At 38.6% G+C, this 13,916-nt stretch overlaps 1 protein-coding gene across 3 annotated transcripts in view; it reads left to right on the top strand.

The window, feature by feature from the left end:
• Positions 1 to 369: 369 nt before the first annotated feature.
• Positions 370 to 13,916, top strand: part of SLC16A10 (solute carrier family 16 member 10) — a 33,952-nt gene continuing 20,405 nt past the window's right edge. For all 3 annotated transcript variants that reach the window (XM_087913046.1, XM_087913052.1, XM_087913048.1), the window contains exon 1: positions 370 to 1,034. In XM_087913046.1, the coding sequence (XP_087769172.1) occupies positions 641 to 1,034 (394 nt within the window). In that variant the 5' untranslated portion in view covers positions 370 to 640. The remainder of the gene's footprint in view (positions 1,035 to 13,916) is intronic.

The following is a 13,916-nucleotide window of genomic DNA, read 5'->3' as shown; positions in this document are numbered from 1 at the left end:
AGCAGCAGCAGCAGCCGCCGCCGTTGTCACCGCCCCACCTTCAATCCCCGTCCAATCGCCTTCCTCGGGTGGTCGTCATCTCTTTGACGGATGGGCTTGTCGGGCGCGCGCGGATTAAAAAAAAAAAAAAAAACACCACCTCACTTTCTCCCGCTCTCGCCCTTCCCTACCCACGCGCGCGTTGTCCCGGTTTGCCCACTTCGTTGGCCTCAGAGAGAGGGTGTGTGTGGGGGGGGACACATATCCCCTTTAGCCAATGAGGACGTTCAGAATATTGAAGAGGCGGGGCGCGCAGAAACACATCTCCGGCTCGAAGGCCACGCCTCCTCGTGGGCTGCTCCTTCAAAAAAAAAAAAAAACCACCTGGAAGAGGCTCGCGCGAACGGCACCGCCTTAAGGGCTGGCTCGCTCGTGCGGCAGGAGGATTAAAGGCAATAACATGCAAATCGAGCTCCGAGGTTCTTGAGCGGCGTCGCAAGAGCGCGAGCGGGGAACGTTTCTCTTCGCGTCCCGCTGGCCAAGTTCTGGATCGCGCGCCTCCTTTCCTCGACGCCCGGGGCATGTTTGCGCTGCCTCGGGGGAGCTAAGAGGCGCCGAGCTTGTAGCCCAAGGCCGCCTTTCGGCGCTTCGCTTCGCTGCCATGTCTCCCGTCAGCGAGGAGGTGGAAGGGGGCACCCTTCCCTCCGCTCCGGAAGAAAGTGAGTCGGCGGGCGAGGACGAACCGAAAAGGGAGAACGGAGTATGGTGCCCGCGGGAAGCCTCGCTCGCCTCCGGGGTCGCAGAACTCGACCTGGTGGCTGGGCTCGGGGCCACGCAGAGTCCACCCGAGAAGGCGGCGGAGCAGGGTGAGCCGCCGCCAGTGCACCCGGAGACGGCCGAGCCCCCTGAGGGAGGCTGGGGCTGGGTGGTCATGCTGGCCTCCATGTGGTGCAACGGGACTGTCTTCGGGATCCAGAACTCCTGCGGAATCCTCTTCAAGTCCTTGCTGTCGGAATTCGGAGACCCCCAAGACGAGCAACTGATGTTCAGGACAGGTGAGGGAGGAAAAATGGGCGCCTGGGGCTTCTTCCCTTTCCCAGCTGCCTTTAAAAAGCAGCCAGGCGATGGGTCCGGGGATTCCGGGGGAGGGGAGGGTATCCCGCAAAGCTTTTGAAGGGGGCGTTCTTGAGTACAGCGGAAAGGCGACCAGAGGAAAGAACCGAGCCGCTTTCCTCCAACTCGGGGATGGAACTTCTTGCAGCCTCACAACTGCAACGCATCCCAAGTTGGAGTGCTGGACTGCAGGGCAGCTAGATACCCGCCTCTTCAGTGGGAGCGATGTGCTGCCAAGGTTGTGTTCCCAAACCCCAGATTTGTGTGGTGTGTGTGTGTGTATACATACATACATACACACTGTGTGTGCGTGTAGGTCTAGGTGTGTTTGGGTCTTTTCCTGTGTAAGATTATCTTGGTGACGTTTCGGCGAGGTCCCACTCGCCATCCTCAGGCTGGTGCTTCCGAAGCACCAGCCTGAGGATGGCGAGTGGGACCTCGCCGAAACGTCACCAAGATAATCTTACAGAGGAAAAGACCCGAACACACCTAGATCTACATACCTGTACCCGTGAAAATCTACGAATAGATAGATAGATATTATAGATATAGATATGCACAAATGCAAAACTGTGCTTTGAAATGTATGTCGGAGCATTTCTTTACCCTATGGCATACCATTTTAATTGCAAGAAAACTGTACCTCCACCTTCATGTAGTCCTCCGAATCAGACTGCCTCAAAGATAAGGACATCTTTATCTTCTTTTTTTTTTTTTGTAACCTAAAACGCTTCATATCTCTCCTATCCATGCAGTCATATAGTCTGGGGGCCCAGCTGTGACTATTATTGGTTTTATTTGACATCCTGTGTAAAACACATTTTCTCTGGTATTGTCACCTTAAACTCCCCCTCTATTTTTATAGTTTTTTTTAATATATTGCAGGGAAACATGCCAGTTGTGATTTGACAGCGACATGGGGAAATTCCTTTGTAAAAATCTGATTGGGGGGTGGGTTGTGCCACAAGGGTGGCACAAAACATCAGCTCTGTGACCTGCAGTTCCCTCTCCCCATCTAAAATAATGGAGAAATTGCTCTTTTCTCTTGTGTAAGAAAAGAAAAACATCATCCCGGAGGCAAGGATATCCTGGCAAATGCCACCTTGTGTTCTCTAGGGTTATATGAATTCTACTCTTAGTGGCTACTCTTAATTGTTAGTTGAGTAAAGCAGGAAGTATGACAGCTCACGAAGCGCATACAAGCCATGCATGTATATCATTCTAAACTACTGCTGGTTGGCTAGGGTTTTAGCCTAGTGTGTTATGCGAACCCAGAAATTTGAGCTTAGTAAACTATAGTTCATTTAACCATGTGTGAGCCTGTACACAAGAGAAAAGAACAATTTCTCTATTATTTTAGATGGGGAGAGGGAACTGCAGTACAGTACAGTTCAATAATCATGATGAAATAATATTTGCTGGGTAAAATTGTGAAATACAAATTTAAAACCACTGCATAGTACTTAAAATCACGCTATTCTCATAGAAGTAATAATAAGGGGAAAAACTGTTAAGGCATGTGAACTTAATTTAACAGTACAGATCTTTTTATTACTTACATCTTTATTTTAGTCTTTATTTTGTGGAAATAAAAACTGATAGAAATTTCTAAAATGTGTACTATAATTAGAAAAATGTTTTCATCCTTTTTGTAAATGACAGTGTTCCCCACCCAATTAATTTGAACTTAAAATGATTTTAATTTTTTAAAGAATATAATATTCCAGATCTAGATATGCATAGTTATATGAACTAGTTAAATGAACTTTCTAAGGAAAGTTTAGTGGCCAGTACTTATGACAGTGTTTTTTTTTCCTTCAGTTAAAAAAGCTGAAGTTATGTTGACCATCTGTTGATTTCAGTTGTAGACTATAAGTCTCTATCAGCTTGTGTAAGATTTCCCATTGAACTCAACAGGATATAGCAATAGCATTTAGACATATATACCGCTTCATAGTGCTTTACAACCCTGTCTAAATAATTTACAGAGTCAGCATTTTGTCTCCAACAATCTGGGTCCCCATTTTATCGACCTTGGAATGATGGAAAGCTGAGTCAATCTTGAGCCAGTGAGAATCAAATTGCTTGTAGCGGACAATGCTGCATTCTAACCACTGCGCCATCATGGCTCCTATATATTTCATGTATAGGATTACATTGTTGGTAACTCATTGCACAGTACATTTTTGGATGTTACCACTCAGTTGTACATTGAAAATCTAAGTATTATATATATATTCTTTACACAATTGCCATTCATCTGATTTGGGTTAATATTTCTATACCTAAAACAAAATTAACTAATGCATTTATTTTAATTTCTAATAGCACTATTATCAGATTATTTTGAAAATCAGTTATTAGGGAAACTGTCATAGACATAGTGTACATGAATTTGGGCGGACTCAGGGAGACAGTGGAAGGAGGGGCTGGTGTGCTATGAACAACAAGGTTGTACCTTCCTATTATGGTTTAAGTGATTGCAAATGTCTGCTTGAAACTGAGCATGAACTTCATACAAAATACATACTATGTTATCCCTATTGTTTTTTCTCACTGAAGAGTAAGTGGTAAACTTAAAATTATTGCTTTGACTTGGCTTCAAGGAATATTTCATTATTATGAAAGTATCTACTGGTAAGTTAGAAAAGTATCAACTGCTTAAGTAATTTAAAAAGTCTAATATGTCTGGTTAGCTTGGCATTGAATGTAGTAGAATAGTAATAAGATATCATTACATTGTTTCTAGTTGGACTATATTAATCTTTTCTTAAGAAGCAAGTTTATCTAATGTTTTATGATATGTGTATATTGTACAAGTATATATTTACATTAATATAATATGTCATCTTAATCAATAGACTAAGTTTTAATTTCTAGTTGGAATAAATTGCAGTTTAGGACTGATGCAAGTTGAATGAACATATACAGCAGCAAGTATGGGCTGAAATATTCAAATCTCTTGGTGGGGCACTGTCTCTTGTTATTCCGTACAGTAGATGGTGTAGTGCAGGGACTAGTCTAGGTAGTTATTAGGAGTAAACAGTGACTCAAAGGCACAGATTAAAAAAAGGGGGGAAGAGGGAAACAGGTGGTTTGTCAGGCATAAAATCAAAGGGTATAAAGAATAGAAAAGAGATGCCACCACTTAAATATATTTATTGCTAAGATTTTGGAGTTACTGTTATTATGCAATCTAACAGGCTGCTAATACAAATGCAGGACTAAGGTAAAAGTAGACTAGATAGAATCTGTTTCCTTTGTATTTGGAAAACTCGCCATGGACAACTTGCCACAGGACGAGAGTTATACTAATATAAAAGAAATGATAGAATGGAATTATTAAAGGATGCCAAAGGAGGGACAAAGTGAAATGTGAATGACCAAAAATGAAAATTATTTTTAAAATTATTTTAAATAATTAAATTGAATTATTGAATTGTCCCCACATTGAAGTTTTCTCGTGGTGAGTTTGGTTGTGGTGAATTGTCCCATTCCGTGGCAGTGGTGTCTAAACTCATCTGAATCTAACAAATCTCTCTTTGCCTTCACAGCAGCGGTAGCGGATGGGGGTAAAATTATATCTTTCTGATAATCAGAAAGCATTCATACTATGCAGAAGAAAAGCTTAGAATGGGAAAAGTCGTTTGAAAACAGGTGAAATAATTAGAATGTGTAGGACTAATTCCGCTGCTGAGTATGAGGGACTGTTACAAACATGTGGGGAATAAAAGGAGCAACTGTATTTTCTCCAGACTTGTTTAAAATATGCATTCATTCAGCTTCAGATCCTTCTTGTGGCTCTCATCAAACAACTGCCTCTTTGTTAATTCTCTATCACAAACCATCCATTTTCATATGTTTTCCAAAATAAGTTGCAATAAGCTATATGAAATGTATTTGAGGATCAGAATCTCTAAATGCAGCATTTCCTTATAGGGGATAGAGAAACACTGGTATGCTAAAATGACCATCTGATATAAACAAAAATAAATTTACAGAACAAAATCTGCTTTAGACTACTTGAAGATACTATTAGCTTGTGAATAAAAGAGATGAATATAATAAAAACACATGTTTTGGTGAATATTGAAGTAATTGTTGCTTTCAAAAATGCATCATAAAATGCCTTTAGTGACCATTTGCAGTTACCATTGTAATGGAAAATTAACTCTTTCTGAGCTGGTTACTTGTTTTGAAACAGAAATTTTAGTACATAGGACTACATAAACTTTGTGGTTTAAGATTTTGTTATGGTGACCACTTTTTTGTTTTTAATTCATATATTACATTTTGTTTGCAGAGATAAATGAATCTGTAAGATTTTTTATTCCAGAGTCTATGTTTAAGTGCATAATCCTAGATCACAAGTATCCAAACTTGGCAACTTTAAGACTTGTGAACTTTAACTCCCAGAATTCCTCAGCCAGCTATGTTGGCTGAGGAATTCTGGGAATCGAAGTCACAAGTCTTAAAGTTGCCAAGTTTGGGGACCACTCTCCTAGATTCTTCAAAAATAAAGATAAATCATGGCAAGTTGTTCCACTGATTAATCCATGCTAATTATTATGAACAAAATGTAGTTATCTTTTATCTTTGTTTTTTTTTGTATTTCATAAAGAAAGTTTGGATCTTTTAGTGTTTCAAGGCTGATTTTATTAAATAAATCAATTATCATCCATCCCTATACTTCCAAGAGGTCAGAATTGCAGTGGAAGAAGTCAAAGGACAATCTCTGTGAGGTTGTTTACATTTCTTCTGTGACTTGCTTGATACAATGAACTATTTACTTTAAAAAATATGTTCCTAATACTCATTTATGTGCAACATACTTTTGCTTTCCTTGCTTTTTAAAAATAGATGAGTTATGTTATGTAGCAGAGAGCTAAATTAGGTATTTTGGAGACAACTATGTCCCTAAAAGACAGATTTGAGAGGATTTTGTCTGTATCAAGCTAGCCAGAGCTATCTGGCCTCTACTTTTATCACATTTGTAATATTCTTCATGTCAGTTTTAGTAAAATCAAGGCAGCACAGTGGTGTTAGTCTATGGCAGAGGAAACGGTTTAGTCTTCACTTGACAATAGAGCCCATGAGAGGTTTAGAGCTTTCCAGTTGTGTAGACTTTGGTATTCTAGCAATGGCCATAATAAAGAATTCTGAAGAAGGTCCTCAGACTGAAAGAGATTTTACCAATAGAAGAGAATATTAGTATCTCAGGATTAAACTTGCTGTTGTTTTCTGATTGTCTGAGTTGGTAGTTCCTTGATTGGTACTGTTCACTGCTTGATTGTTAGTCTGGTATTAATCCTGGTGTTATTACCTGGCTGTTGATTGCTGGCAAGGAGGTGGATTGGTCTTTTTGTTTCCTTTTTAGTTTTGTTATTGTCTCTCTTGAGTGATGTATAAATGTGGTTTATTTCTGTGTGCCTGTTGTTCCAGGAATTCCCTTGGATTTAGCTTGATCTAGGATGCTCACAGTTTCCTACTTGAAACTATAGTTAAAAGTTTGCCATGTATAATACAATTAAGGAATTTTCATCATGTCTTCTGACTGATAGTTCAAGTTCATGGATGTTATTTGCCAGTCTTCTGCCTGTCTGTACATAATGGCAGCTACAGTCCTTATACTGTACATTGTAGATGATGCCTGTAGGTGATATCTTCTTGTGCTACTGGGTCCTTAAGCTTATTTAAGATGTTTTGGAGGATTATAGTTTTACGTGCTATGGTAATGCCATGTAGTTGTAATAGTCTGTTGGTTGTTTTGCAGATGTTTTTGATGTATGGCAGTGTTATCTTTTTCATAGCTTGTGCTGGTTGGTTGTGGTGTAGAAGGCTGAATATCAGGCACTTTTTAAAAAAAGTTGCATGGGTATCCATTTTGTGGGAAAATGTTGTATAGGCGTTCTGTTTCCTTTCCCCTGATGTTCAGGCAGTGTGTTTGTGCTCATCTAAATAGAGTTCTTACACAGCTTCCCTTGTGGGAGATTGGATTGTTGCTTTGGTAGTGGAGCATTTGGCTGCTGTGACTGGTTTTATGATGAACTTGTGTTTCTGATTTGTCACCATTTCTTCTGCTGTTGGGGAAAGTGCTACAAGTTGCCGATCATTTTTCCTGTAGGAATAGATAGCCCCATCTTCTGTTCTTTGCATTGTCCTGATCCAGAGTTTTCATACCTAGTGTCTCCATTAGCCATCCATATGACCTGGATCTTCTCCATAAGCAGGATCTTTTTTTTGTTTTTGTTTCCATGCCCTTTGTTTGTTTCACTTCTTCATCATGTTTAATTTGATCTTCAGCATTAGAATGAAAAGCTCCATGGTAACTAAACTCAGGACAAAAGTCCCCAATGGTGTAACTGTGTATATCCTTGCCACCCCCATTATGCTTCCCATAACCAAATGCAATCAATTCATTTTCATTAAAGCTTTACTTCTGTGAGCCAATCAGCTCAGCTCATCACATCTTCTTAAGGAACAGGATGCTCAGGCAGGGTATGAACAAATTAGCAAAATCTGCTGCTTTCATGGCAGATACTACGGTAGGAAATTAACATGGCTGCTCTTGCAGAAGAATTGGTACGTAGCCTGTAAATCAAGATCGGTCTTCTTATTGGAATCCTTCAAAGGTACTAAGCTATTCAGAATCCCTATTTTAAGGTTTAAAAATGTGTAGCTTTGTTAAACAAAACCAAACAAAGTCCTTGACCAAGAGGAATAGGGCTTCTGAATATCAGTCTAGAAGCTTGCGGCTTTCTGTTCTATCTTAATGATTAAGGAGGGTGGGGAACTTCTTCATAAGGGGTTAAGCCTTCAACCCAGCGTTCTCTTCCATTATAAAGGGGGAACAGAAACAACATAACCACAGCTTCCCTGTGGGTGGAAGGTTAATTATTTTGTCAGTCTCACTCCATAAAATATTAGAAGTGTGCCTTCCTGCTGTTCAGCACAGAAATCACCCTTCCCTCCCTCATCAAAGTTATTTCATCCCATCTGTGAGATGACTAAGCACAGTTTGGGCCACCAGGTCCCACTTGAAGTAACAGCTGACTATAGCTGATTTGTCATTAGAGTGGGGGGAGAAACAGAAGATTGGACCCCTTTCACTTTGGGTACTTCGTTTTGCAGACAAATTCATTTGGTTTCATGATGATGCTTAACGTCATTGGAATATATTAAAACAATAAAAAAGAAAATGACTCCTCAGGTTCAACTGTATGGACATCTCCTAGTTGTTTTCTTGACGAGTACAGAAATGATTTGCTATTGTCATTTTCTGGGATAGTATTATTGTGGTGATGTAGTAGTGTGATGATGATGATGATGATGATGATGATGATTTCCAAGCATAGCACATAGCCCTGGAATTTTCTATTATTGTACCCAAAGTTTCATCAGAGCCAACATTATTTAGCTTTTTGAACAATGTGAACTTAATTTCTGCTACTTTGTAGTGATCATAGGAATACTGACATTTGTGAACATTGCCTTCCTTCCTTCACATAGATCTTGCAACCATATTGTATTAGTTCTTTTTATACTGTACTAGGCTTCTATTAGATTCCTACCTTTTCCTACCAGCATTCATTGAATTCTTTAAGAATGTAGGTAGAACATTTGTTCCCACAGTAACCAATGCAATAGTGGGCTTCTGCTTATGTTCCCTAGCAACATTTTGCCTGCATACTTTTCTTAGGTCAGTTTAGAATCAGTGATTGTTCTATAACTCTAGATTTGCATCATAACTCTAATTTACTTGTCTGACTAACCAACTGCAAAAATAGATCTGGCAGCAAGATGTTTTCAATGCCAACGTGTGGCGTAATGGTTGAGGTAGTATAGCTAGAAACCAAGAGATTGAGTTTTCGTCCTATTCTTGGACACAAGGCCAACTGTTGGGCAAGTTACTTTTTATCAGCCCTAGGAAGCAGGCAATGGCAGTCCACCTCTGGAAAAAAGAAATTTACCAAGGAAATCTCAGGAATTGGTCTAGATGGTCCTCGTAGCTATATTGCAAACTGTTGCAATTTTCTGGTGCTTCAGGGTTTTAAAGATGGGAGAACTTGTATTGATTTTTTTAAATGTGGGGTTTCTTTTTGTCTTTAAAATCAGCATGAAAAGACGAATGCAACCAGCATGAAACAATGAATGTGACCAGCTTGTCACATGGTAATCTGGGAAATTTGCCCATTTCTTAAATGGATACAGTATAGAAATGAAAATGACTTTGGCTGGTTCTGAACTACTCCTTATCTGATTTTTATTTTCTTGCTGGATGGATTACTTCTGCCATGAAGATGTTCTACCTATCTTTCCCTGGATTTCTAAAGTGCCATCATTATAGCTCTCTGACTTTTGGTACGGAAGCTGGGCCTAACACTCTGCTTTAAATGAAAAAGATTGTATTATGTTTAAGCCAATTGAGCACTTCCTTTTAAAAATGCATTTATTTATATATCCATTCAGTTTCAAGCCCACCCAACTCCACAGAAGCTTTGCACAGCTTACAATTAAAAATTGAAAATAAACTTTTATGAAAACAATCAGAGGAAAAGAATATAATTGATCAGGAAGCAGAGCCAAAAAATCAAAAGGGGATCAATCACCTCCTAGCTGAAGGCCTGAGGGAACCACCAAGTCTTTAATAATTTGCAGAAAGTTAAAAAGGTGGGAGAAGAAAGTATCTCCTGAAAGAGAGAAATGACCTCAGAAGGCAGGGCACTATTATCAAAAGGGCTCACTGGTCCAAATTTTGTTTGAAAACTTCCAGTGCTGGAGAATCCAGGACATTTGGAAGCAGGTTATTCTTCTTATGGTCAACTAATTCTTTCTCATTTTGAATTTGAATATATATATCTCTCTCTGTCTGATATAAACTTACCCAGTACTTTCACTGATAGAAACTATTAGAAGAATTACTTGGGAATTAATAAAAAAAATTTTTTTCTCTGAGTGGAAATTACTTTTGAAAATTAGCCAAACTTTTGTAGAATTGCACCTGATTTATTAAATTTATGTGCCACTGAATTCCAGACAGTCTTTTTTATTTTTTGTCCTGTTGGATTCATAAAATTATTTGGTCAAGTCATAATTTATTATGTGCTAGGGAAAATTTCTCCTCTTTTCTCATACAACATATCAAAATATGCTAGAACTTTAAAATTTCTACTAAAAAAGACAATTGTAAGCATTTTATGAAAAAGTATTTATAAATGACTTTATAATGTTGTGATATCTAGTATTCAAATGATTGATAGGTATTTTCCAGACATAGAATCAATGTGTCTCAAGGCCTAGGAGATGGAAAATTTATTTCATTCCCCCCATCTTTTCAGCTATATTTGCTATACTTTTCTGATATTTAAAGTAGTGTCTAAAACACACTATTTTAAATAAAATGGGTATATGTGAGCAGTATACATAGAAGTAAAAAAATTAGCAACCATTTAGTTTGGTTTAAGTTTTAGTTCCTTCTAAATCCCAGTGCTGATGTAAATTTTCTCATTTCCAATTTAAACGTTGTGAATCGTTGCAAAAATTTTATGTCTATTTATATCATCTTTACTAAATGAAAAATAATAACTGCAAATATTACTATTTTAGCAAAACTTAAATGGTGCTTAAATCCTTTTTTTGGGTCGCAAAGGCTTAAACTTTAAGCCTCCTCTGTGTGTGTGTCTGTGTGTGTGTGTGTGTGTGTGTGTGTGTGTCTGTCTTTTTGTCTGTGTCTGTGTGTCTGCACACATGTGCTTTTAAGGCTACAATATTCCTTTATAAAATTATCTTGGATTAACCACTGCTGGCCACAAAGAAATGCTTAGCAGATATGTATCAGATTTACCTGGTAAACCCTGGTTCAGGAAGCTTGAGCAAAATGATAACCAGTTAAATTGTAGCAGAACAGGCTGATTATGACTTCCTCTACCAGTTCAAGCTTCTTTCAGGATCAACTCATAACACAAATGTTATAATAAATCCTGAAAGTTACAGAAGCAAGAACCCATGAGTCAGTTCTAGAAAAAAATTGTCTACATTGCGTCAAAAATGATATCCCTTCCTCCGACTCCCATCTGTCTAATATACTCTTTCAATATACCAGCTGTAGAGACCAACTTGGAGGCTTCAGTTCTGTCATTCTGAAACTGCGTTTCTAGAATAATGTTTCTGTCAGGCATGAAAGACCAAGTCTTTACATAAAGTTTCACTTTAACTGAATTATTGCTAAAAGCCTATGCACAGGAATCTTTTCAACTAACAGTGAGCACCTGGTTATAAATTGATAATGGTAACAGCAGTCAAGGTGAGGGGGGCTAGACTTAATTCATTTGTAACGATTCTAGGCTGATCCTTCTTTTTTACTTCTCTCCCTGGCCCCACAGTACCAAACATGGTCAATTTGGAGGGTTTCTTTCTTTTTTTGTCTTTTGGAACTCTTCAGCACTGTGTTCCTTTTTTTTTTTGGCTGTATACTTTTCAGCTACTTACTCTACTGTGTATTATACTAAGGATATAAGAAGGATAATGTAGAGCTTGAACAAGTACAAAAAAGGACAAAACGAAAAGGGCACTAGAATGGCTTCCATACAAAAAATGACATTGGACGCCATTGGGGGAGGGCCAAGTCAAAATATATAAAATCATGTGAAGATCTTGTGTGCTTGTTTGTCTATGCACTCGCTTGCTTAGTGACATTTCATTCATGGTCATGGTGAGTATGAAGTTTGCTGTTTGGTTATATATGGTGGCTTGCAGGTTTGATAGGGTGTGGTTTCTTCCTTAATGGTTCTTGATTATTGTATTGTTTTCTACCTGACTGGTGTCTAAAACACCATGTATGACATAGGTAACATTGACAGATAATTTTTTTCTCCCTCAAGAGGAGAAATTGTACAGTGTGATTAAAATGGAATCCAAGTGTGTTATATTCCTTGCCTGCAGCAAGAAACAAGATCTTTTAGAAAAGGAAAGAACTTGGTAAACTTGTATAATACAAGCAGAATGCTTGCTCTGAACATTTGGTTCTTTCTTCAAGAATGTACTCAAACAGATCTGTCTCAATTTGGACCCCTACATTGCGGAAGGGCTACTTGATGTAACTGCTTAACGTTTTAAGGAAGAGAAGAGTTTGCACTTTAACATCTTAACTCCCTTGACTGCCTTCTCTTCTACCATTCCTCTTTGTTATCTCTGTTTATTTTTTCCTTTTTCCAAGCAAGTTGGCCAGCATACCCCTTTACCCAAATGTAGAGATTGGCATACCCTCCACCCACCCCCAAGTGTAGAGATGGGATATGGCTATTCCGAGTAAATTAGACTGAAAAAAGAATACTTGATTTCAAAATTACTCACTTGTTTTATGAGGGCCCTTTGAGTCCAGGTCCAAAACTTTAAATTACTACAGACTTCCTACATCAAATTAAAAAAATGTCATAAGGGCAAGAAGCCTTTAAAATGCCAAATAAGGTATTCATCAGAATATTGACATTTGTATTCATCAGAATATTGACATTCACACCCCCGCCAAATACAAGTCATTATTTAAAATCCACAATTTTCCACAGTGGTATCTGAAAATAATTTATTCTAACACTAAATAGAACTTGCAGCAGAATATGCCTACACTGTCTTTATTATTTTTTCTACAAATAAAACATTAGAAGGCAATGGAATTTATTCACTCATTCTTGACAGAATTTAGCTATCCCAGTGGGCATGATGTTGCTATACTCTTTATGACAGCTTTTCCAGACTTCACAACCAACATAATCAAAATTCTGGGTGGGCTACTTTCTGGTATACCCGGATCTCCTGAAAGAGCAGACTATTCAATTGCTTGCAGTAAAAAAAAAAACTTGAATAGGTAGTATAATAAAAGATATACTTTTTTAAGGAGATGAGGGCCCTATCTGTAAATGCTCTATTCCATTTTGCCCTTAGTCTTAGAAACTGTGAAACAGCATACTAGTATCCTTAATGATGGTAATTGGGACCAGACTTTCCATCAGTAAGTGACTTAGTCATAATATTACGGTATTACGTGACTGCCATTTAGTAAGGATAGTTCTGGCAGTCCATGGTTGCCATCATCAAGTGAATTACCATTATTTGTTAAGCAAGGACTTCACGTGACTGTGATCTGACTTCCTGCTGACTTCAATCCCCATCAACTTTCTTTGTGGAAAGTTGACCTGGAAGTTTGCAAATTGTGATTATGTGACTGCAAGATATTACAGAAGTTGAAAATGTGGTTCAGTTGCTGACCACTCCAATCACAATGACATAATTGCAGGAGCTTTCCATTAGCCAGAATTTGGGGGACTATTTGTAAGTACTACTTGTTCAATGCTGTCATAAGTTTGAATGGTCACTGAATAAGTGGTTGCTAACTGAGGACCACCAGTATAAATAAGAAAGACCTCGTATCTTTAGGATTCTTAGGTGCTAAAGATTTGTATGCTCCAAATGTTTTCCTCTTTACACCATTCATTTTCTCTAAATTACTTTTTAAAGGAATACTTGAGTCTAATGAGGTTCAAAATCTTAATGGTTTAAAAGCGCACCCTTAGCATGCAGTCTGCAGTTGAGATTTGTTTTGCAGCTCGTGGGGATAGATTGATTGTTAAAGTTTATAAACAGCATCATTCCAGAGTTTCAGCTCATTAGCATACAGCTGGATATGAGGGATGGAGCCCTGCTTCCCTTCTATTGATAGCTGTAGGAGAATTGTAATCTGGGAGGGAGCAGTTGGGAGGCAGAGGGATCCGGCACCTTTTGCTGCCTCCCAAAATGTACCAGAAAACCTCTGACTTTGGGTGGGTGGT

Source organism: Pseudonaja textilis, chromosome 1 (assembly GCF_049901715.1).
Source record: "Pseudonaja textilis isolate UNSWEBS1 chromosome 1, rPseTex1.2, whole genome shotgun sequence".
Lineage (NCBI taxonomy): Eukaryota > Metazoa > Chordata > Lepidosauria > Squamata > Elapidae > Pseudonaja > Pseudonaja textilis.
Note: the sequence above shows the minus strand (reverse complement) of the source record. Positions and strands in the feature narration are given on the sequence as shown.